This window comes from Sabethes cyaneus, chromosome 1 (assembly GCF_943734655.1).
Source record: "Sabethes cyaneus chromosome 1, idSabCyanKW18_F2, whole genome shotgun sequence".
In the NCBI taxonomy this organism is placed as follows: domain Eukaryota; kingdom Metazoa; phylum Arthropoda; class Insecta; order Diptera; family Culicidae; genus Sabethes; species Sabethes cyaneus.
This window is the reverse complement of record NC_071353.1, coordinates 72346907-72372720: the sequence shown is the minus strand read 5'-3', so window position 1 is coordinate 72372720 and position 25814 is coordinate 72346907. Positions and strand designations below refer to the sequence as shown.

General features: G+C 36.5%; 1 protein-coding gene across 1 annotated transcript in view; it reads left to right on the top strand.

The window, feature by feature from the left end:
• LOC128739094 (tryptophan--tRNA ligase, cytoplasmic-like) overlaps nucleotides 1-13179 on the top strand; it is a 95623-nt gene extending 82444 nt beyond the window's left edge. Inside the window, exon 4 of the mRNA XM_053834527.1 lies at nucleotides 11620-13179. Within this exon, the coding sequence (XP_053690502.1) occupies nucleotides 11620-12511 (892 nt within the window). The 3' untranslated portion in view covers nucleotides 12512-13179. The remainder of the gene's footprint in view (nucleotides 1-11619) is intronic.
• Nucleotides 13180-25814: the final 12635 nt, after the last annotated feature.

The following is a 25814-nucleotide window of genomic DNA, read 5'->3' as shown; positions in this document are numbered from 1 at the left end:
AACTTTGCCGAACACATGGCCATGCTATCTGGTTCTTATAAAATTATTTTTTTCAAATTTGTTATCCCCTTAATATCCAATTATATGAAAATGTCATTAGATGCAGAATGCTTTTTTATGAAACTTCTCCTAAGACACCTAAGCTCGAAAAAGTCAGGAAAAGCGAGAAAAGACTTTTGACCGCCTTTTTCCAGAATGGTCCCACTGTGCATCGATCATCAACTGGTTTCCTTGCTTTTTTCATATTTAAGATGACGGGTTTGGTATGAATGATGGTTTCTTTCTTCTCAATCTCTTTTTGCAAAATCTTGATTTCATTCAAGAATTTGACTGAACTAAACAAAGCATTTTGCTGTCCGGTATTGGGGAACGGCTCGGTGCCCGGGACTGGGTGACGGGAATCACTGAGTACAATTTATATTTTTTGGCGAATTGAATATCTTTATGGAAAAATGAACTATGGAACTTGAAAACTATTCAATGGAAGATTATTATTTGAAAGTTACTGTTGAGATCTATCAAACGAAACCAAGTTACTGAAAATCGGACGATTTATTCAAAAGTTATTCAAACTTTAACATTTAAGCACCGTATATTAAACCGTTAAACTGTATAAAAACGAAATAAATTAATCAAGGGTCGATTGTATTCAATGTATGTGTTATGTTTGTATATGTATGCATGCATGCGTGTATGTATGTATGTATGTATGTATGTGTGTATGTGTGTATGTTTGTATATGCGATTTGCAATTTTAAAATTTGCATAGAAATACAAGAAGAGTGAGAAACATTTCAATTGTCATTTTCTTTACATGCTGTTACTCGCAATCGGACGAGCAAAGCAAAAAACGAAAAAAGTATTTAAGAGTGTACAGACACCCAAACAACTTCACAACTGGGCGCTAAATAATTGTAAATTTAATGTGAAATTCGTGTCGGCCGCAGAATGCTGCGAAGAAAAACAAATTTTGAAGGATCGATCAAGATCAAGTCAGCAGCATCTATTCCTGGTATCCGATCTATGCATGCTGCAATTCCTTCAGGTACCAACACTGTTATAATGAAAACTATTTCCGAATCAAAATCAGGGACAACATTCAAGATAGTGTCATAGAAATAAGCAATAAAAGCAGAAGGAAAGAATTATTAAGAGAAATAAAAATATATTTATACTGTTAATGCCATACATGTTAATACTGATATAAAATTGATAAATAAAATGGATTGATAGTGTCCTAATAATAGTTGGTATCACTGTTCGGGAGATTGGTCATGTTTCAAAAAGCTTTATTTTGCTTGTAATTTTATATGATAAATTAGGTGTTGTTTATTTCAAAACGATGTATCTTGGAATCGGCTAAGAATACCTCGGGGTGATGAGTCTTTCTTAAGTAAAAAAGTCCGAGGAATACGATGGTGTTGAAATTTTCGAGATCAAATTGTCTTCATTGGAAAAAAATGCAAATTTAGTTTTCAAATCGAAAATAACAATATTTGGCAGCACTGTTAATAAAAACTGATATCTTTTTCGGATTCCTTGGATAATTTTCCTTGAAAATGCAAAAGAAAGTTTGTTTCTAAACTTAATATCTACGGAGATATAAGCAAAAGAATTTAGCAAAAATGGGGCTATTCATTAAAAAGAGGGGGGCTCCCATTAATCGAAGGGAGGGGGGTTCAATCGGCACCAAACTTGGGATTTGTGCTTTTTCGCCCAAAACGAACAATCTGACCAAATTTGGTTGAAATCCGTGAAGGTCGATTACAGGTGACTCGGACACTTCGCGTGGAATGACCCATATTTTTTGGTTATAACGAATAGTTTAGAGCAATGATGGCCAAACTGCGGCCCTTCGTGATGATTCGTGCGGCCCGCGGACTGGTTTGAGGGATGGAGAACTTATGAATAATTTTGTTGGTGACACAGAGGTCACTCAAATCAGTCGTAATACCTCGTGCATATTATAGATCTGATTGCTTTCCAGTTAAAATCTTGTGGTGATTCCTAAAAATCGGATTTTGCTGCCGCCAATGTTACATTTAGTTATGCGCAGAAATCGCCAGAGGTCATTGCGGCCTGCGGACTCATGGGGCGATCTGATTTGGCCCGCACCACGCCTATGTCTGGGCACCACTGATTTAGAGGACGTTCTGTTTATTGTGTGTATAAAGGACTAGAGGACCCGGCGCGTGTTGCTGCGGCATTCTAAAAAGGGGGTAGATGCATAATGCTGAAGATAATTGTAATCTTGCAACCAACAGCTTTCTTTTTGACAAACCAAGATATTTCCAAAGCATACTGCAAATTTCTAAGACCACGTAGCAATTTTAGTTTTATTACTAACCCTTAAAATAGCAAGGTTGTCAAAATCGCAATAAATATCAGTTCGTTTGCTGAAATGAAGTTCGTTTGAAAACAGTTGAAAACTGGTCAAAAACCATAGACTTAGAGTAATTTCAACATTTTTTTTCTTTATATTTTCATTTCAATAATGTATTTTTTCTTCAATTTTGTTTTTCAAAAAATTATTACCTTTTCTCACATTTATTTAATTTGACTCATTATCTAGGCTTCACGGATTTATTATTAACAATTTTGTTCCAAATTTATTCTATCTTTTCGTATGGACGGAATCATCTAGTTTTTGGTGGTATTGTTACTGACTAATGTTTTATGGAAGAATCCAAAATTTCTCGAGCTCGATTACTTTTTGAATTATGCAAAAATTTCTGGTTTAATTTGTATGAGAGCCACCCCCACCCTTCCAGAGGGGGAAGGGGTCACAAACTACCGTAGAAAAAAACTTGCGTCCAAAAACCCCCATATGCCACATGCGGTTCCATTTGCTTGATTAACAGTCGAGTTATGCAGAAATTTATGTTTCTTTTGTATGGTATCCCCCCCTGGCAGAGGGGAGAAGGGTCTTAATCCGCCTTAGAAAAAAATCCTGTCTCTAGAAACCCCCACATGTTAAATTTGGTTCCATTTGCTTGATTAACAGTTGAATTATGAGGAAATTTTTGTTTCATTTGTATGGGAGCCCCCCCCCCCCCTTCTAAAAGGGGAGGAGTCTCAAACCACCATAGAAAAAATCCTGTCTCTAGAAAGCCCCACATGTCAAATTTGGTGCCATTTGCTTGATTAGTTCCCGAGTTATGCAGAAATTTTTGTTTCATTTGTATGGGAGCCCCCCCTTCTAGAGGGGGGAGGGGTCTCAAACCCTGCTAACAACATTCCTCACATCAGACGTAATGCGTATGCCAAGTTTCATCAAAATCCGTCGAGCGGTTTGCGAGTCTATACCGGACACACGAACAGCATTTCATTTTTATATATATAGATAGAAGATACATTATTGCTGGCTCAATCTCAATCTCTGACTCCTGCGAGATGTTTGCGAAATTCTTCGCCTCAGTTTTCGCTGTTGAAACTGCTCCCGATAGTATTGCTGGAATTGCTGCTGCACCTGTTCCGGCCGATTTGGTGGACTTGGGTTTGTTTACCATTACTACTGACATGGTGATAACTGCCGCCAAAAAACTAAAGCGCTCCTTTTCTGCGGGGCCTGATGGTATCCCAGCCGTAGTTTTGAGTCGTTGCATTGCAGTGCTGGCCAATCCGTTATGTTCTATTTTTAATAAATCTTTTGAACAAGGCAAATTTCCCACCATTTGGAAACAGTCGTTCATGTTCCCGGTATTCAAATCGGGTGATCGTCACAATGTGAGGAATTACCGTGGAATCACCAGTCTTTCTGCATCATCAAAACTGTTTGAAATAATAGTGAGTAGCGTGATGCTGTCCTGCACTAGGAATTACATTTCAACGGCTCAGCATGGTTTTATGCCCGGTAGGTCTGTATGCACTAACCTGCTAGAGTTCACATCGATGTGTATTTCGGAAATGGAAGACAAGAAACAAGTTGATGTCATCTATACAGACTTGAAAGCTGCTTTCGATAGAATTGACCATACAATACTCTTGCGGAAACTATCTCGACTCGGTGCTTCTCAACAAATGGTGAAATGGTTGAACTCATACCTCAGTGGCAGAGTGCTTCGTATAAAACTTGGATCCGCTGTTTCATCTGTGTTTACTAATAAGTCTGGAGTTCCTCAGGGCAGTAATTTGGGACCATTGCTTTTCTTGTTGTTCTTCAACGATATTGCGCTGCTTTTGGGTACTGGCTGTAGGTTAGTGTACGCCGATGACCTGAAACTATTTGCCTCGATAGGAAATATAGATGACTGCCGTCGACTGCAGGGTTTGCTTGATTTGTTTACGAGCTGGTGCAAACAAAATTGGCTGATTATAAGCGTTGCCAAATGTGAAGTTATGAGCTTTCACCGCATTAAAAACCCGATCCTTTTTGGTTACACCGTTGATGGTATTGAGTTACGCAGAGTGGACCGAGTTAACGACCTTGGAGTCCTGCTGGACACAAAAATGCATCGTGAATCAATTATCTCCAAGGCATCACGGCAGCTCGGATTCATCTTTAAGATTGGTCGGAACTTTAAGGATGCCCACTGTCTTAAATCGTTGTATTGCGCCCTTGTTCGTCCGCTATTAGAAAATTGCAGCCTAGTTTGGTTTCCAAAGCAGCTAACTTGGAACCTGCGCATTGAACGTGTGCAACGGAGGTTTGTCCGACTAGCACTGCGACACCTCCCTTGGCGAAATCCTGACGACTTGCCCCCATACGCAGACAGATGCCGTTTACTCGACCTAGACACACTAGAACATAGACGCAAGGTGCAACAGGCATTATTTGTAGCAAAAGTTATTAATGGTGAAATTGACGCCCCTAATTTACTATCAATGATCAATTTTCGCGCTTCGCAACGATCCCTGCGCTCGACGGGTTTACTGCAGACCCAATTTCATCGGACTGTGTTTGGATACAACGAACCAATTACTGAATGTGTAAGGACCTTTTCGAATGCGGAGGAATTGTTTGACTTTGGTGAACCGTCGCGCTTGTTTGCGCAGAGATTACGCAGATTTAATTTAGTATAAGATTTTATTCATGTAGACAATATTTTATGTCAGATGAAATATCCCTAATAAATAAATAAATAAATAAATGATTGAAAATTCCGACTATTTTCATATCTACATATATCTATACCTATAAAAAAGGAATTCTTTCTGTCTGTCTGTCCCTATGTTCCTTTTAGAATCGAAAACTACTGAACCGATCGGCGTGAAAATTTGCATGTAGGGGTTTTGGGGCTATGGAAGGTTCTCTCGATGGCAAAAGACCCGTCCCCCCAATAAGAGGGGGGCTTCCATACAAATCTATGCCTATAAAAATGGATTTCTGTCTGCTCTATGTTCGTTATAGAATCGAAAACTATTGAACCGGTCGGAGTGAAAATTTGCATGTAGGGGTTTTTGGTGCCAGGGAAGGTTCTTATGATGGTTGGAGATCCCTCCTCTCACTAAGAGGGGGGAAGGCTCCCATACAAATGAAACACAAATTTCTACATAGCTCGAGAATTAATCAAGCAAATGGAACAACATTTTACATGTGGGTGTTTTTGGAGGCATGAATTTTTTCTATGATGAATTGAGACTCCTTACCTTTTTAGGAGGGGGGCTCCCATACAAATGAAATACAAATTTCCTTATAACTCGAGAACTAATCAAGCAAATGGAACCATATTTAGCATGTGGGTGTTTTTGTAGGCAATTTTGGTTTCTATGGTGAATTGAGACCCCTCCCCTCTTTAGGAGGGGAATAATGACCCCTCCCCCTTTTAAATGAGCCCCTCCTCCATTTAAAAGGGGGAGGGGTCATTATTCCTCTTATTTCCATACACATGAAATACAAATTTCCTCATAACTCGGGAACTAATCAAGCGAATGGAACAAAATTTGACATGTGGGTGTTTTTGGAGACAAAAATTTTTTCTATGGTGAATTGAAACCTCTCCCCACTTTAGGAGGGGGACTCCTATACAAATGAAATACAAATTTCCTTATAACTCGAGAATTAATTAATCAAATGGAACCATATTTTGCATGTGGGTGTTTTTGGAGGCATGAATTTTTTCTATGATGAATTAGGACCCCTTACGTTTTTAGGAGGGGGACTCCCATACAAATGAAATACAAATTTCCTCATAACTCGAAAAGTAATCAAGAAAATGGAACCAAATTTGCATGTGGGGGGTTTTGGAGGCAGGATTTTTTTTAATGATGGTTTGAGACCCCTCATCCCTGTGGTAGGGGGATAAGGACTATCATACAAATAAAACAGAAATTTTTGCGTAACTCAAAAACTAATCGAACTCGAGAAATTTTAGACTTTTTCATAAAATATTAATCAATAACAAGACCACCTAAAACTATCAATAGTAACATTAGATAATTCAGCGCGAGACGGCCGCAGGCCGCGAGTGTTGCCGGCGACCTGCCGTCGGATTCGCCGGCCACTGCGGGGAGACAGCCCCCCGTAGAGATCACCTCTATCTAGGTTTATTTATTTTCCTAGATCTACTGACCTCTATTACTTTCCTTCAGTTGGGTCACCCCTGCGAAATGGTACTTTCTACGAAAAGATTTTCCGTGGAATGGTACATCTCGCGTAAGGGTTTTCGCGAAATGGTATTCTGCGAAATTCTATATTCCGCGTTATGGTCAACCGAGAATTGGTGTTCCACAAAATGGTATTCGACGAAATGGTTTGTAATGATGGTGAATATTTAAATGCTATCCGCTTTATTTTATCAGGCTAAGCAATGGGGGGAGTTTTTTTTCTACTTTACTGTGAGGAAAATTTGTATATTAAAACACCCATGAACTCCCCAGAAACTTGCAAAACTCGAGATTGTGACAAAGGTCATCCGAGATTCACGATTTATGTACAACACAGTTTAATTTGTGGCAATACGAAGTTTGTCAGGTCAACTAGTTTTAAATAAAAATTGAAATATTTTCTAATTAAGAACTAAATGTATACATATTTTGCAAGATGCATTAAATAAGATAATTGGAAATGGGGCAGTTTTAACTGAAATGTGGGGTGCGCAATCGCGCCTTGTGGTAACTGTTATTTCGCGGATTTCATCTCCAGGAATATAAAATTGTTTTTGGAAAATAGTATTCTGCTGATTAGTTACTCCTGGAGAATAGTATTCTGGAAATTGGTACTTTCTGGATATTAATTTTCTGGGGATTAATGCTTTCTGCTCAATGGTTTTCTGGTTATTGGTGCTTTCTGGGGTTTAGTTTTCTAGAAAAAAAGCTTCGGCGTTTTATTTTCTGGGGAATAGTTTTCGGGGAATTGTTATACAATCCGGTATTCCAGTTTACGACAGGAACCGGAAGAAGGTGATTAGCCAAACTTGAAAAATCAGTTCCATCATATTTTCCTACATCCATTTTGAATTAAAAACCCGAATTAATCCACCTAGCGGTGTGACTTAATCTTTCTACTGCAACAATAGTTATTTTTGAATTTCTCAGGAACATCTAAATTTTGTTGACTATTCGAATATCAGTTCCTTATTTCTCAAAGTTCTTATTTAACAGTAAAATTCACAACTTACTGCTTGCAATAGTTATATTTTTTATCCAAGGGTGCGTAAATATTTGTGAACGTCATATGATTTACTCTATCAACACCTCATTTAGTTTTATAATATTTACGTGATTTATAGGAGCATATATGTAAACACAAAAGATAATTTTTACAGGCTTGAATAAATATATCTATACAAGCGTGTAGGGCGCTATATCTCTGCATATTAGCGTTGGTAAGAGGAAATGCTTGTCAACTTAGGGACTGTATTGACTCGTTTCATAATGCCTGATTTTTATTTTCAGGTGTAATAAATTCAAGTTTGTCACGTGGTTCAGTAACTCTTGCATGATACTACAAAAGTGCAATTCAATGGACTTGCATGTGCATATTATTTTTCGATATAAATTGAATTACGGCTTATGACCATTTATTATATTCAATTTATAAAAAAAGTATATTTTATATCTTAATTTTCGTCATTATGACTTTACAAGACAATTTTCGAATGTCTCATATAATTGGTGATTACATACTGAGTGTCGTTTCGTATGGCATTGTTCGTTTTCGTGCCTCGCTCGTTGCATTTTTTCGACAGCGGTGGTTTTTGAAGATCATTAAATTGACTTGGGCACACTTAATAATGACGTGTTTACATACCAGAACGTATATTGTAGCGTTTTAAACGACGCATTAGACACGTGAAATCGTTACTTAGGAATATCGCGCGCGTGACTACCATTATATGATAATCGAATATCAAAAACTTGATAGCTTTTGAACAACTCCCTGATAAAGTTGTCAGGGTTTTTAAGTATTTTTTATGATCGAAGGATGCCAAAAGGTAACTCGCGCAACCATAGTTTTCGATGTAATTGCCAAATTGATACGTTTGTCTCAGGACAGCGTTCGGGCATAGCAACAAATATCTATCGGTATCTAATAACTGCTTCGGACAAATCGAAAGGGTTAATAGCACATAAGCTTTGGTATCGGTGAACTGATTTCTCTTAGTTTTTTTACATCAATATTTCGGATTTCTTAAAATTGAAAAGCATAATGGAATCACTCGAAATATTAGAAAAAAAACAAAATAGAAAGCATCGTAAAGTTTAAACATAATTATGATCCAGTAACACAATTATAACACAAAAAGATCATAAAAAAGAATAAATAATAGTACATGACAGAAAACGGGTTGTATGGACCAGAGCACTCACATTGAAAATATTTATATATTAAATATATCCACAATCTAAGAAAGTATTCAACTATGACCTATAACCCAAAGACCATAAATAAGTGCAATGACAGAAGTAATTAAAGAAAATCACTTTAAAATTATATTTTTAAAGTACACAAATACAATAACATCAATGAATGGGAGGTTAGAAACAGTGTGCTTAGGGAGAGTGAAGTGGTCAACTTCCTAAGGTTAATCTTGGCCCGGCTAACAACACATTGTGGATAATGAGCGGGCCCTTCTCCCCACCTATTGGGGCCATTCAACGATTGACTCATGTGATCTAGTTTCTGGAAGGAGATTCTTAAATACCCTTGGTACGTGTAAGTGATGTTGCTTGCCGACCGATTCCCTTTTGGCCCTTCATACAGGAGCTGGTAAACGTGACCAATCGTTATGTTTGTACGATTCACCTTGTCAAGATATGCCCATTGCTATGAACAGTTGTTCTGCTAAGATAGGTGGTAGTTCCCATACCTACATAGATACTTGAATAAATATATCTGTAAAAAATAGAAATTAACCCTCTAATGGGTCTACAGACGGCCTTAAAAGCCACATACGCAGCTTGTTTCGAATATTTCCTTTTTCACTTTTGAAGACAAGAAAATCTAGAACAAAATGATTAACCTCAAAATTTTATTATGAGTTCGTTTGACATCAATTTCACAATATACCTATCTGAATTTAAAAAAAATAACCGAGCATTAGATATGAAAAACGAAAAAGAGACATTGGACGTTTTCTTAGTTGGCGCTCCTTTAGATAATTATTTTTGCATGAAAATCAAAACTTAAGCTTCTTTTCAATGTACTTTCATGAAAAAAGTGTCATTAGCTTGATCGCATCGTTTTTACGATGTTGCACGTTAGAGGGTTAAGGACACGAGATGAGATCAAAGAAATAGTGCGCAAGCAGTGCCATGAAGTGCCTGAATATGAAATATGATCGATGTGATTTCCAGTGCTTGCCTTTTCGTTGGCATGAGCGGTCGCATATTTATTAATTAAAACGTGATACATGACATTAGACTTCTGTCTTTTAAGGTGAAACGGTGCTGAATCCAAACATGGCTGGAATGATGGCGCCCATGTGAGGCTATTTTCCCGGTCATGTTTGGATTCAATACCTTTTTACCTTAAAGTGTTACTAACGAAAACAAATCGTATTAAATTACTAGCAACTTGTTTTTCTATTTTTCATGTTAAATTTCTAAGCTCCAGCATCTATTGATTGGAAAAAGCATCTATTGATGCGCAAAATTTGTTTGAAATTTATATAATTTTTTTTGGGAAAATCAATTCATTAACTTGATTTCGGTATAATGGTGTATAGGATTGGATATACACCATTATGCCTAAATCAACTGCATTTCTTTGCTTTTTGCTTTTCTTGTCCAATTTTGAGTAACAGTAAGTGAAGAAAATGGCAATTGTACTGTTCTTGTATTTCAATGCAAATTTCAAAATGGCAAATTGTATCATACACATTCACATACATACATACATACATACATACATACATACATACATACATACATACATACATACATACATACATACATACATACATACATACATACATACATACATACATACATACATACATACATACATACATACATACATACATACATACATACATACATACATACATACATACATACATACATACATACATACATACATACATACATACATACATACATACATACATACATACATACATACATACATACATACATACATACATACATACATACATACATACATACATACATACATACATACATACATACATACATACATACATACATACATACATACATACATACATACATACATACATACATACATACATACATACATACATACATACATACATACATACATACATACATACATACATACATACATACATACATACATACATACATACATACATACATACATACATGCATATATTCATACATACATACATAATTCACACATACATTGAATTTAGTCGACTCTTGATGGATATATTTTGATTTTATACGTTTTGAACGGTTTAATATAAGGTGCTTAAGTCTTAAAGTTTGAATAACTTTTGAGTAAATCTACCGTTTTTCAATAACACAGTTTCATTTGATAGATCTCAACAGTAATTTTCAACTAATAATAAATTATAGGCTGTTTCTCAGTGAACTAATGCTTATGCATTACAAAAATATGTTTTAAATACTTTTTCTTCACATTTATTTATGTAACTTCTAAGCCACAGGCCCAATCATCATGATATTTGGAAGTTAAGGGTTTGACAGACTCCCCTTTCATATGCAATCAATTTTGTTCAAGTCGATTAAGGGACCTATGAGATAATGAAGTCTCGTATTTTTCGTATTTTTATACATTATTTTTGAACTAAAAGTCCGATCAATATGAAATACAATAGCGACCTATGGGACAACTAGACCTTTCATTTGACACTAAGACCATCAAAATCGGTCCAGTCTTCTCTGAGAAAAGTGAGTGAGATTAAAAGCGTTACACACATACACATACACACACATACACATACACACACATACACATACACACACAGAAAATTCTCAGTTTTCGAAACTGAGTCAAATGGTATATGACATTCGACCCGCTGGGCCTTCCTATACCTTTATACTATATTTTCATATAGTAAAAAGGCAAAAAGAAACAATATTTATTTGACAATTGGAGAGAAACCTACCTTTTTAATAACGCACAAATACTGATGTAATAATAACGATAACGAATAACGATGTTTTAAAATCAGTTTCCTACATTGTTTACAAATACAATTGTACTAACTTGAGGTTTATTTGTTTTAGGTGGTTGCAGGAGACATTTGATGTTCCCTTAGTAATTCAAATGACCGACGATGAAAAAACGCTATGGAAGGATTTGACGGTAGAACAATCTATGAAGATGGCTCGAGAAAACGCCAAGGATATTATTGCCATGGGGTTCGATGTTGGTAAAACATTCATTTTTGCAAACCTCGATTACATGGGACGATGTCCAGCATTTTATCAAAACATTATACGTATTCAAAAGTGTGTAACTTTCAACCAAGTTAAAGGCATATTTGGATTCGTGGACTCGGATGTGATAGGAAAAATTGGATTCCCTGCCGCACAAGCAGCTCCTGCTTTTTCAACTACATTTCCTTTCATTTTTGGAAAAGATAAACTGCCTGTTCTAATACCATGTGCTATTGATCAAGATCCGTACTTCCGAATGACTAGAGACGTTGCACCACGGTTAGGTTTTCCAAAACCAGTGCTTCTCCATTCAAGCTTCTTCCCAGCATTACAGGGGGCCAAAACAAAAATGTCGGCTAGTGATACAAATTCGGCTGTTTTTCTTACTGACACACCGAAGCAAATAAAAAACAAAATCAATAAGCATGCATTTTCAGGAGGAAGACCAACTTTGGAAGAGCATCGAGAATTTGGAGGCAACACTGATATCGATGTGAGCTATCAGCTATTGCGTTTCTTCATGTACGATGATGAGGAATTGGAAAGAATTCGAATTTCATACAGCAAAGGAGAACTGCTTAGTGGTGAGCTAAAAAAAATAGCAATAGAAACACTTCAATCAATCGTTGCCGACCATCAAAGGAAACGGCAAGATGTAACTGATGCGATACTAGAACAGTTTATGACACCAAGAAAATTAAATTATAATTTCAACGGAGTAGATAGCAAAAAGTATTGAATATTGAAGAGTGGTCAAACTACAATTATAGTTGGTAGTTGCAATTCCTAAAATATTTCACAACTGATAGCTTTCGTTCGAAGTCTTTTATACTATGTTATAACCTTTGTTAATATCGTTGAAGCTTGAACGAAGAACTGTATAAACGAAAATAATTAAAAAATAATCAGTTGTAAAACTTGAATGAAAATAGTTACTTAATAGTAATGTAACAAAAAAATGGAGCTTTTTTCTTGTGCCTTGGTTTCCGAGTAACTAAGCCATTTTCTTGCATTGAACGGATTTCACGCCAACTTGTCTATAATATTGGTAGCACTCTCTCACAAACCAATAAACCATTGTGGATGCAAAGACTTTATCTAAACAGCAACTGTGCATAAGTAGTTTTTCCGAAATTTGTCCAGACTAGCTTTTATTCTAAATAAGTAAATGTAGCTGCGAGGATTGCTGCATTTGGTATGGCATGGATAATTTAAGTATTTACCTACTTACTTATTCTGCCGAGAGCCGGGGTGACTCTTGCCGTATCAAGAATTCCTCTCCATTGTACACGGTCCTGGGCTACTCGTCGCCAATTCGTTGCGCGTCTCGACACACGCAAGACGGCTTCAACCTGGTCGAGCCATCTAGCACATTGAGCCCCTCTATTCCTGGTGCCGGAGGGGTTCTTGAAGAGAACGGATGTCACTACACAGTCGTCCGGCATCCTTGCGAGTTGCGACGTGGCCAGCCCACCGTAGTCTCCCAACTTTCGCCAGGTGTACGATGGGAATCTCTCCAAGCAGTGCCTGTAACTCATGATTCATACGTTTCCGCCACTCTCCGCTTTCCGTTTGTACTCCGCCAAAAATAGCACTAGTTAACAAAATAAAACAAAAATCGTGAACTCAGTAAGCTGAAGGTGATTTTTCATGTAAAATTGGTCGCTGAATCCGAAAATGTGATCAGAAAAGTTTAAAGTAGGAAAGTTTTTGAGATATGCATTAAATTTGAAATTTTGGTTAAAGAAAAAAAGTACATGCACATAAACACAAATTTCTCCGGCTGCGGTGCACCAATTTCAAATCTCTTTTTTCCATATTAAAGAGGAGAAAATTTGCTATCGATTACTTGAACTTCATGTTTCTGTAAGAATAATAGTACTGTAGATATTTGAGAATTTGTTCACAACAAAACAAAAAAGAACGCATTTTTTTGAATAATTTCAACTTTGTCAAAGGTTTTATACAAGATTAACGCATATCATAAATTTCGTTTAATGTAGGTCTTAAAGGCCGATAAAAAACAAAGAAATCATGGGGTTAATGATCACAATCGGTTGAAAATTGTAGAAGTTATGACCATTTTACTAAAACAGTAATATTTGCGCATTTGAATATCATGCTCATGATCATGCTTGAAGAGTGATTGAATTCTTAATAGTAAGAATTGTGAAAATAGTAAGAACAGTAAGAAAAATGAGCGTAACAAAGCATGAGTTTAAACGTGAAAATAATCCACAGAAACTCTGTTACGCCTGTGGAAACCATATTTTTACAACCTCGGTTAATTTCACTGCTTCATTGCAAACTGCGTTTCCATTTGAGTATCCATTTATATAGATCATGACAAGCAATTCAATCAATGTTATGCCAATTATGCTTGTTAGTGTTTGGTGTTAGTCTCTGTTTCTTTTGTGTTTACCGTTAAAAGCGGTATAACCTTTGACATTTGAACCAACAAATAGTTGGTAAATATTGTTTTTGTTTATCTCGTCCATGTCACGAAATTTAATTTCTTTGAAATGAAGTGTCGCAAAAATCTTCAGCTCCCGGCTCGCGCACGGTATCAAAATCACCTTCCCGGGCTCACGAAAGAATGATAGTAAGATACAATGGAGAGGTAGGGTAACGACCCCAGAATTCGCCCCTTTTATCAGGTTTTTACGCTGCAAAATGAATAAATCGCCATATTATTATAAAATCAGCCCTGAACTCAGACAAGTATGACCATGCTATCTGGTTCTTATAAAATTATTTTTTTCAAATTTGTTATCCCCTTAATATCCAATTATATGAAAATGTCATTAGATGCAGAATGCTTTTTTATGAAACTTCTCCTAAGACATCTAAGCTCGAAAAAGTCAGGAAAAGCGAGAAAAGACTTTTGACCGCCTTTTTCCAGAATGGTCCCACTGTGCATCGATCATCAACTGGTTTCCTTGCTTTTTTCATATTTAAGATGACGGGTTTGGTATGAATGATGGTTTCTTTCTTCTCAATCTCTTTTTGCAAAATCTTGATTTCATTCAAGAATTTGACTGAACTAAACAAAGCATTTTGCTGTCCGGTATTGGGGAACGGCTCGGTGCCCGGTACTGGGTGACGGGAATCACTGAGTACAATTTATATTTTTTGGCGAATTGAATATCTTTATGGAAAAATGAACTATGGAACTTGAAAACTATTCAATGGAAGATTATTATTTGAAAGTTACTGTTGAGATCTATCAAACGAAACCAAGTTACTGAAAATCGGACGATTTATTCAAAAGTTATTCAAACTTTAACATTTAAGCACCGTATATTAAACCGTTAAAATGTATAAAAACGAAATAAATTAATCAAGGGTCGATTGTATTCAATGTATGTGTTATGTTTGTATATGTATGCATGCATGCGTGTATGTATGTATGTATGTATGTATGTATGTGTGTATGTGTGTATGTTTGTATATGCGATTTGCAATTTTAAAATTTGCATAGAAATACAAGAAGAGTGAGAAACATTTCAATTGTCATTTTCTTTACTTGCTGTTACTCGCAATCGGACGAGCAAAGCAAAAAACGAAAAAAGTATTTAAGAGTGTACAGACACCCAAACAACTTCACAACTGGGCGCTAAATAATTGTAAATTTAATGTGAAATTCGTGTCGGCCGCAGAATGCTGCGAAGAAAAACAAATTTTGAAGGATCGATCAAGATCAAGTCAGCAGCATCTATTCCTGGTATCCGATCTATGCATGCTGCAATTCCTTCAGGTACCAACACTGTTATAATGAAAACTATTTCCGAATCAAAATCAGGGACAACATTCAAGATAGTGTCATAGAAATAAGCAATAAAAGCAGAAGGAAAGAATTATTAAGAGAAATAAAAATATATTTATACTGTTAATGCCATACATGTTAATACTGATATAAAATTGATAAATAAAATGGATTGATAGTGTCCTAATAATAGTTGGTATCACTGTTCGGGAGATTGGTCATGTTTCAAAAAGCTTTATTTTGCTTGTAATTTTATATGATAAATTAGGTGTTGTTTATTTCAAAACGATGTATCTTGGAATCGGCTAAGAATACCTCGGGGTGATGAGTCTTTCTTAAGTAAAAAAGTCCGAGGAATACGATGGTGTTGAAATTTTCGAGATCAAATTGTCTTCATTGGAAAAAAATGCAAATTTAGTTTTCAAATCGAAAATAACAATATTTGGCAGCACTGTTAATAAAAACTGATATCTTTTTCGGATTCCTTGGATAATTTTCCTTGAAAATGCAAAAGAAAGTTTGTTTCTAAACTTAATATCTACGGAGATATAAGCAAAAGAATTTAGCAAAAATGGGGCTATTCATTAAAAAGAGGGGGGCTCCCATTAATCGAAGGGAGGGGGGTTCAATCGGCACCAAACTTGGGATTTGTGCTTTTTCGCCCAAAACGAACAATCTGACCAAATTTGGTTGAAATCCGTGAAGGTCGATTACAGGTGACTCGGACACTTCGCGTGGAATGACCCATATTTTTTGGTTATAACGAATAGTTTAGAGCAATGATGGCCAAACTGCGGCCCTTCGTGATGATTCGTGCGGCCCGCGGACTGGTTTGAGGGATGGAGAACTTATGAATAATTTTGTTGGTGACACAGAGGTCACTCAAATCAGTCGTAATACCTCGTGCATATTATAGATCTGATTGCTTTCCAGTTAAAATCTTGTGGTGATTCCTAAAAATCGGATTTTGCTGCCGCCAATGTTACATTTAGTTATGCGCAGAAATCGTCAGAGGTCATTGCGGCCCGCGGACTCATGGGGCGATCTGATTTGGCCCGCACCACGCCTATGTCTGCGCACCACTGATTTAGAGGACGTTCTGTTTATTGTGTGTATAAAGGACTAGAGGACCCGGCGCGTGTTGCTGCGCCATTCTAAAAAGGGGGTAGATGCATAATGCTGAAGATAATTGTAATCTTGCAACCAACAGCTTTCTTTTTGACAAACCAAGATATTTCCAAATCATACTGCAAATTTCTAAGACCACGTAGCAATTTTAGTTTTATTACTAACCCTTAAAATAGCAAGGTTGTCAAAATCGCAATAAATATCAGTTCGTTTGCTGAAATGAAGTTCGTTTGAAAACAGTTGAAAACTGGTCAAAAACCCGAATTAATCCACCTAGCGGCGTGACCTAGCCTTTCTACTGCCACAATAATCATTATTTAATTTTTCTGGAACTTAATTGTAGATGTATAGATGTTATGTTAGACTACATTTTTAAATATCCGTTCCGTATTCCTCAAATCCTTATTTGCCAGTAAAATTCACAACGTATTGTGTAGAATAATTATATTTTCTTTCCTTGGGTGCGTAAATACATGTAAGCGTCATTTATGTTACTTGATGAACACCTTATTTAGTTTTATAATATTTATAGAAAAATAATGTAAACACAAAAGATAATTTTTACACACTTGAATGAATATGTAAAGAAAATTAGAAATTAACCCTCTAACGGGTCTACAGACGGCCTTAACTTTCGGGCTTCAGAGCCACATACGAAACTTGTTTTGAATTGACAATATGAAGTATTTGTTCATAGCAGATTTTTTGATATTTTGATATTAATACCATGCATTCAAAAGTTAGCGTCTTTGAAAAACAAGAGTTCAGAAAAATTATTATAATATTTCGCTTTTGACGAAAAAGGATATCTACAACAAAATGATTGATCTCAAAATTTTACTATTGGTTTGCTTGGCTTCAATTTTGCAATATATCTGAATTACTGAAAAAAATTACTGAATAGAGCATTAGATATGAAAACGAGAAATGGAACTATTTCTTAGCTAGCACTCCTTCAGATAATTATTTTTGCATGAAAATCAAAACTTAAGCTTCTTTTGAATGTACTTTCATGAAAAGATAGTCATTTGCTTGATCGCATCGTTTTTACAATGTTGGAGGGTTAGGAAAACAAGATGAGGTCGAAAAATAGTGCCAAAGCTGCGCCATAAACATGCTTGAGAATGGGAAATACGATCGATATGATTCCCAGTGCTTGTCTTTTTTTGATTTATTTATTAAAACATGATACATGACATAAGACATCTGTCCTTTAAAATATCACTAACGAAAAGAAATCTTACAAAATTTCTACCGTGCAACGTTTACTTCCTATTTTTCATATAACATTTCTAAGCTCTAGTATCTATTGATTGAAAAGAGCATCTATTGATGCGCAGAATTTGTTTGGAATTTGTACAAATTTATTTGGAAAAATCAACTCACTAGTATTTTTGATTCTATACACCACTATACCTACATGCTTAAATAAACTGCTTTTCTTCGCTTTTTGCTTTTCTTGTACAATTGTGAGTAACAGCAAGTGAAGAAAATGACAATTGAAATCTGAAATCAAAGAAAAGAAAAAACTTTTCGATTGAATCCCACTATTTAATATATATTTGCAACAGATACGTAGTTCACCTACGACGTGCAGGCTTCATCAGTGTCTTATTTCAAAGCGTATACGTATCTGTCGCGAATAAATATTAAATAGTGGAATTTAGTTGGTAAAAGTTTTTTCTTTTCTTTAATTTCAGAGTTCGTATTCCACTAAGAGGCTTAAAAAACTTCAGACAATTGACATGTTTCTCACTTTTCTTGAATTTCATTGCAAATTTTAAAATTGCAAATTGTCATCACATACATAGATACATACATACACACATACATACACACATACATACATACATACATACATACATACATACATACATACATACATACATACATACATACATACATACATACATACATACATACATACATACATACATACATACATACATACATACATACATACATACATACATACATACATACATACATACATACATACATACATACATACATAGATACATACATACACACATACATCACACACATCTCATACATTGAATACAATCAACATTTGATTGATATGTTTTGATTTCACACGTTTTAACGGTTTAATATACGCTGCTTAAGTGTTAAAGTTAGAATAACTTTTGAATGAAGCGTCCGATTTTAAATAACTCGGTTTCGTTTGATAGATCTCAGCAGTAATTTTCAAATAATCATAAAATGTGTGATGTTTTTCATTAAATTAATGCTTATATGTTACATAAATATGTTTTAAATACTATTTTTTCACATTTCTTTATGTAACTTTCAAACTACAAGTCCAATCGTCATGAAATTTGGAAGTTGAGGGTTTGCAAGGCTCCTCTTTCATATGCAATCAATTTTGTTCAAATCGGTTAAGAGACCTATGAGATAATGAAGTCCCATATTTTTCGTATTTTTATACATAACTTTTGAACTAAAAGTCCGATCAGTATGAAATTCAATAGCGACCAATGGGACACCTAGACCTTTCATTTGACACTAAGAACATAAAAATCGGTCCAGCCATCTCCGAGAAAAGTGAGTGAGATTAAAAGCGTCACATACACACACACACACACACACACACACATACATACACACACACAGAAAATGCTCAGTTTTCGAAACTGAGTCGAATGGTATATAACATTCGGCCCGCAGGACCTTCTTTCCATTTCCGGTTTTCCAAGTGATTTCTATACCTTTATACTATATATTTATATAGTAGAAAGGCAAAACCATAGACTTAGAGTAATTTCAACATTTTTTTTCTTTATATTTTCATTTCAATAATGTATTTTTTCTTCAATTTTGTTTTTCAAAAAATTATTACCTTTTCTCACATTTATTTAATTTGACTCATTATCTAGGCTTCACGGATTTATTATTAACAATTTTGTTCCAAATTTATTCTATCTTTTCGTATGGACGGAATCATCTAGTTTTTGGTGGTATTGTTACTGACTAATGTTTTATGGAAGAATCCAAAATTTCTCGAGCTCGATTACTTTTTGAATTATGCAAAAATTTCTGGTTTAATTTGTATGAGAGCCACCCCCACCCTTCCAGAGGGGGAAGGGGTCACAAACTACCGTAGAAAAAAACTTGCGTCCAAAAACCCCCATATGCCACATGCGGTTCCATTTGCTTGATTAACAGTCGAGTTATGCAGAAATTTATGTTTCTTTTGTATGGTATCCCCCCCTGGCAGAGGGGAGAAGGGTCTTAATCCGCCTTAGAAAAAAATCCTGTCTCTAGAAACCCCCACATGTTAAATTTGGTTCCATTTGCTTGATTAACAGTTGAATTATGAGGAAATTTTTGTTTCATTTGTATGGGAGCCCCCCCCCCCTTCTAAAAGGGGAGGGGTCTCAAACCACCATAGAAAAAATCCTGTCTCTAGAAAGCCCCACATGTCAAATTTGGTGCCATTTGCTTGATTAACAGTTGGTTTATGCAGAAATTTTTGTTTCATTTGTATGGGAGCCCCCCTTCTAAAAGAGGAGGGGTCTCAAATCACTGCAGAAAAAAATTCTGTCTCTAGAAAGTCCAACATGTCAAATTTGGTGCCATTTTGTTGTTTAACAGTCGAGTTATGCAGAAATTGGTGTTTCATTTGTATGGGAGCTCCCCCTCTTAAAAGACAGAGGGGTCTCAATCTACCATAGACAAAGTTTCTGCCTCAAAAAACCTTCACATGTCAAATTTGGTGCCATTTGCTTGATTAGTTCCCGAGTTATGCAGAAATTTTTGTTTCATTTGTATGGGAGCCCCCCCTTCTAGAGGGGGGAGGGGTCTCAAACCCTGCTAACAACATTCCTCACATCAGACGTAATGCGTATGCCAAGTTTCATCAAAATCCGTCGAGCGGTTTGCGAGTCTATACCGGACACACGAACAGCATTTCATTTTTATATATATAGATAGAAGATACATTATTGCTGGCTCAATCTCAATCTCTGACTCTTGCGAGATGTTTGCGAAATTCTTCGCCTCAGTTTTCGCTGTTGAAACTGCTCCCGATAGTATTGCTGGAATTGCTGCTGCACCTGTTCCGGCCGATTTGGTGGACTTGGGTTTGTTTACCATTACTACTGACATGGTGATAACTGCCGCCAAAAAACTAAAGCGCTCCTTTTCTGCGGGGCCTGATGGTATCCCAGCCGTAGTTTTGAGTCGTTGCATTGCAGTGCTGGCCAATCCGTTATGTTCTATTTTTAATAAATCTTTTGAACAAGGCAAATTTCCCACCATTTGGAAACAGTCGTTCATGTTCCCGGTATTCAAATCGGGTGATCGTCACAATGTGAGGAATTACCGTGGAATCACCAGTCTTTCTGCATCATCAAAACTGTTTGAAATAATAGTGAGTAGCGTGATGCTGTCCTGCACTAGGAATTACATTTCAACGGCTCAGCATGGTTTTATGCCCGGTAGGTCTGTATGCACTAACCTGCTAGAGTTCACATCGATGTGTATTTCGGAAATGGAAGACAAGAAACAAGTTGATGTCATCTATACAGACTTGAAAGCTGCTTTCGATAGAATTGACCATACAATACTCTTGCGGAAACTATCTCGACTCGGTGCTTCTCAACAAATGGTGAAATGGTTGAACTCATACCTCAGTGGCAGAGTGCTTCGTATAAAACTTGGATCCGCTGTTTCATCTGTGTTTACTAATAAGTCTGGAGTTCCTCAGGGCAGTAATTTGGGACCATTGCTTTTCTTGTTGTTCTTCAACGATATTGCGCTGCTTTTGGGTACCGGCTGTAGGTTAGTGTACGCCGATGACCTGAAACTATTTGCCTCGATAGGAAATATAGATGACTGCCGTCGACTGCAGGGTTTGCTTGATTTGTTTACGAGCTGGTGCAAACAAAATTGGCTGATTATAAGCGTTGCCAAATGTGAAGTTATGAGCTTTCACCGCATTAAAAACTCGATCCTTTTTGGTTACACCGTTGATGGTATTGAGTTACGCAGAGTGGACCGAGTTAACGACCTTGGAGTCCTGCTGGACACAAAAATGACGTTCAATGTGCATCGTGAATCAATTATCTCCAAGGCATCACGGCAGCTCGGATTCATCTTTAAGATTGGTCGGAACTTTAAGGATGCCCACTGTCTTAAATCGTTGTATTGCGCCCTTGTTCGTCAGCTATTAGAAAATTGCAGCCTAGTTTGGTTTCCAAAGCAGCTAACTTGGAACCTGCGCATTGAACGTGTGCAACGGAGGTTTGTCCGACTAGCACTGCGACACCTCCCTTGGCGAAATCCTGACGACTTGCCCCCATACGCAGACAGATGCCGTTTACTCGACCTAGACACACTAGAACATAGACGCAAGGTGCAACAGGCATTATTTGTAGCAAAAGTTATTAATGGTGAAATTGACGCCCCTAATTTACTATCAATGATCAATTTTCGCGCTTCGCAACGATCCCTGCGCTCGACGGGTTTACTGCAGACCCAATTTCATCGGACTGTGTTTGGATACAACGAACCAATTACTGAATGTGTAAGGACCTTTTCGAATGCGGAGGAATTGTTTGACTTTGGTGAACCGTCGCGCTTGTTTGCGCAGAGATTACGCAGATTTAATTTAGTATAAGATTTTATTCATGTAGACAATATTTTATGTCAGATGAAATATCCCTAATAAATAAATAAATAAATAAATGATTGAAAATTCCGACTATTTTCATATCTACATATATCTATACCTATAAAAAAGGAATTCTTTCTGTCTGTCTGTCCCTATGTTCCTTTTAGAATCGAAAACTACTGAACCGATCGGCGTGAAAATTTGCATGTAGGGGTTTTGGGGCTATGGAAGGTTCTCTCGATGGCAAAAGACCCGTCCCCCCAATAAGAGGGGGGCTTCCATACAAATCTATGCCTATAAAAATGGATTTCTGTCTGCTCTATGTTCGTTATAGAATCGAAAACTATTGAACCGGTCGGAGTGAAAATTTGCATGTAGGGGTTTTTGGTGCCAGGGAAGGTTCTTATGATGGTTGGAGATCCCTCCTCTCACTAAGAGGGGGGAAGGCTCCCATACAAATGAAACACAAATTTCTACATAGCTCGAGAATTAATCAAGCAAATGGAACAACATTTTACATGTGGGTGTTTTTGGAGGCATGAATTTTTTCTATGATGAATTGAGACTCCTTACCTTTTTAGGAGGGGGGCTCCCATACAAATGAAATACAAATTTCCTTATAACTCGAGAACTAATCAAGCAAATGGAACCAAATTTAGCATGTGGGTGTTTTTGTAGGCAATTTTGGTTTCTATGGTGAATTGAGACCCCTCCCCTCTTTAGGAGGGGAATAATGACCCCTCCCCCTTTTAAATGAGCCCCTCCTCCAAATACAAATTTCCTCATAACTCGGGAACTAATCAAGCGAATGGAACAAAATTTGACATGTGGGTGTTTTTGGAGACAAAAATTTTTTCTATGGTGAATTGAAACCTCTCCCCACTTTAGGAGGGGGACTCCTATACAAATGAAATACAAATTTCCTTATAACTCGAGAATTAATTAATCAAATGGAACCATATTTTGCATGTGGGTGTTTTTGGAGGCATGAATTTTTTCTATGATGAATTAGGACCCCTTACGTTTTTAGGAGGGGGACTCCCATACAAATGAAATACAAATTTCCTCATAACTCGAAAAGTAATCAAGCAAATGGAACCAAATTTGCATGTGGGGGGTTTTGGAGGCAGGATTTTTTTTAATGATGGTTTGAGACCCCTCATCCCTGTGGTAGGGGGATAAGGACTATCATACAAATAAAACAGAAATTTTTGCGTAACTCAAAAACTAATCGAACTCGAGAAATTTTAGACTTTTTCATAAAATATTAATCAATAACAAGACCACCTAAAACTATCAATAGTAACATTAGATAATTCAGCGCGAGACGGCCGCAGGCCGCGAGTGTTGCCGGCGACCTGCCGTCGGATTCGCCGGCCACTGCGGGGAGACAGCCCCCCGTAGAGATCACCTCTATCTAGGTTTATTTATTTTCCTAGATCTACTGACCTCTATTACTTTCCTTCAGTTGGGTCACCCCTGCGAAATGGTACTTTCTACGAAAAGATTTTCCGTGGAATGGTACATCTCGCGTAAGGGTTTTCGCGAAATGGTATTCTGCGAAATTCTATATTCCGCGTTATGGTCAACCGAGAATTGGTGTTCCACAAAATGGTATTCGACGAAATGGTTTGTAATGATGGTGAATATTTAAATGCTATCCGCTTTATTTTATCAGGCTAAGCAATGGGGGGAGTTTTTTTTCTACTTTACTGTGAGGAAAATTTGTATATTAAAACACCCATGAACTCCCCAGAAACTTGCAAAACTCGAGATTGTGACAAAGGTCATCCGAGATTCACGATTTATGTACAACACAGTTTAATTTGTGGCAATACGAAGTTTGTCAGGTCAACTAGTTTTAAATAAAAATTGAAATATTTTCTAATTAAGAACTAAATGTATACATATTTTGCAAGATGCATTAAATAAGATAATTGGAAATGGGGCAGTTTTAACTGAAATGTGGGGTGCGCAATCGCGCCTTGTGGTAACTGTTATTTCGCGGATTTCATCTCCAGGAATATAAAATTGTTTTTGGAAAATAGTATTCTGCTGATTAGTTACTCCTGGAGAATAGTATTCTGGAAATTGGTACTTTCTGGATATTAATTTTCTGGGGATTAATGCTTTCTGCTCAATGGTTTTCTGGTTATTGGTGCTTTCTGGGGTTTAGTTTTCTAGAAAAAAAGCTTCGGCGTTTTATTTTCTGGGGAATAGTTTTCGGGGAATTGTTATACAATCCGGTATTCCAGTTTACGACAGGAACCGGAAGAAGGTGATTAGCCAAACTTGAAAAATCAGTTCCATCATATTTTCCTACATCCATTTTGAATTAAAAACCCGAATTAATCCACCTAGCGGTGTGACTTAATCTTTCTACTGCAACAATAGTTATTTTTGAATTTCTCAGGAACATCTAAATTTTGTTGACTATTCGAATATCAGTTCCTTATTTCTCAAAGTTCTTATTTAACAGTAAAATTCACAACTTACTGCTTGCAATAGTTATATTTTTTATCCAAGGGTGCGTAAATATTTGTGAACGTCATATGATTTACTCTATCAACACCTCATTTAGTTTTATAATATTTACGTGATTTATAGGAGCATATATGTAAACACAAAAGATAATTTTTACAGGCTTGAATAAATATATCTATACAAGCGTGTAGGGCGCTATATCTCTGCATATTAGCGTTGGTAAGAGGAAATGCTTGTCAACTTAGGGACTGTATTGACTCGTTTCATAATGCCTGATTTTTATTTTCAGGTGTAATAAATTCAAGTTTGTCACGTGGTTCAGTAACTCTTGCATGATACTACAAAAGTGCAATTCAATGGACTTGCATGTGCATATTATTTTTCGATATAAATTGAATTACGGCTTATGACCATTTATTATATTCAATTTATAAAAAAAGTATATTTTATATCTTAATTTTCGTCATTATGACTTTACAAGACAATTTTCGAATGTCTCATATAATTGGTGATTACATACTGAGTGTCGTTTCGTATGGCATTGTTCGTTTTCGTGCCTCGCTCGTTGCATTTTTTCGACAGCGGTGGTTTTTGAAGATCATTAAATTGACTTGGGCACACTTAATAATGACGTGTTTACATACCAGAACGTATATTGTAGCGTTTTAAACGACGCATTAGACACGTGAAATCGTTACTTAGGAATATCGCGCGCGTGACTACCATTATATGATAATCGAATATCAAAAACTTGATAGCTTTTGAACAACTCCCTGATAAAGTTGTCAGGGTTTTTAAGTATTTTTTATGATCGAAGGATGCCAAAAGGTAACTCGCGCAACCATAGTTTTCGATGTAATTGCCAAATTGATACGTTTGTCTCAGGACAGCGTTCGGGCATAGCAACAAATATCTATCGGTATCTAATAACTGCTTCGGACAAATCGAAAGGGTTAATAGCACATAAGCTTTGGTATCGGTGAACTGATTTCTCTTAGTTTTTTTACATCAATATTTCGGATTTCTTAA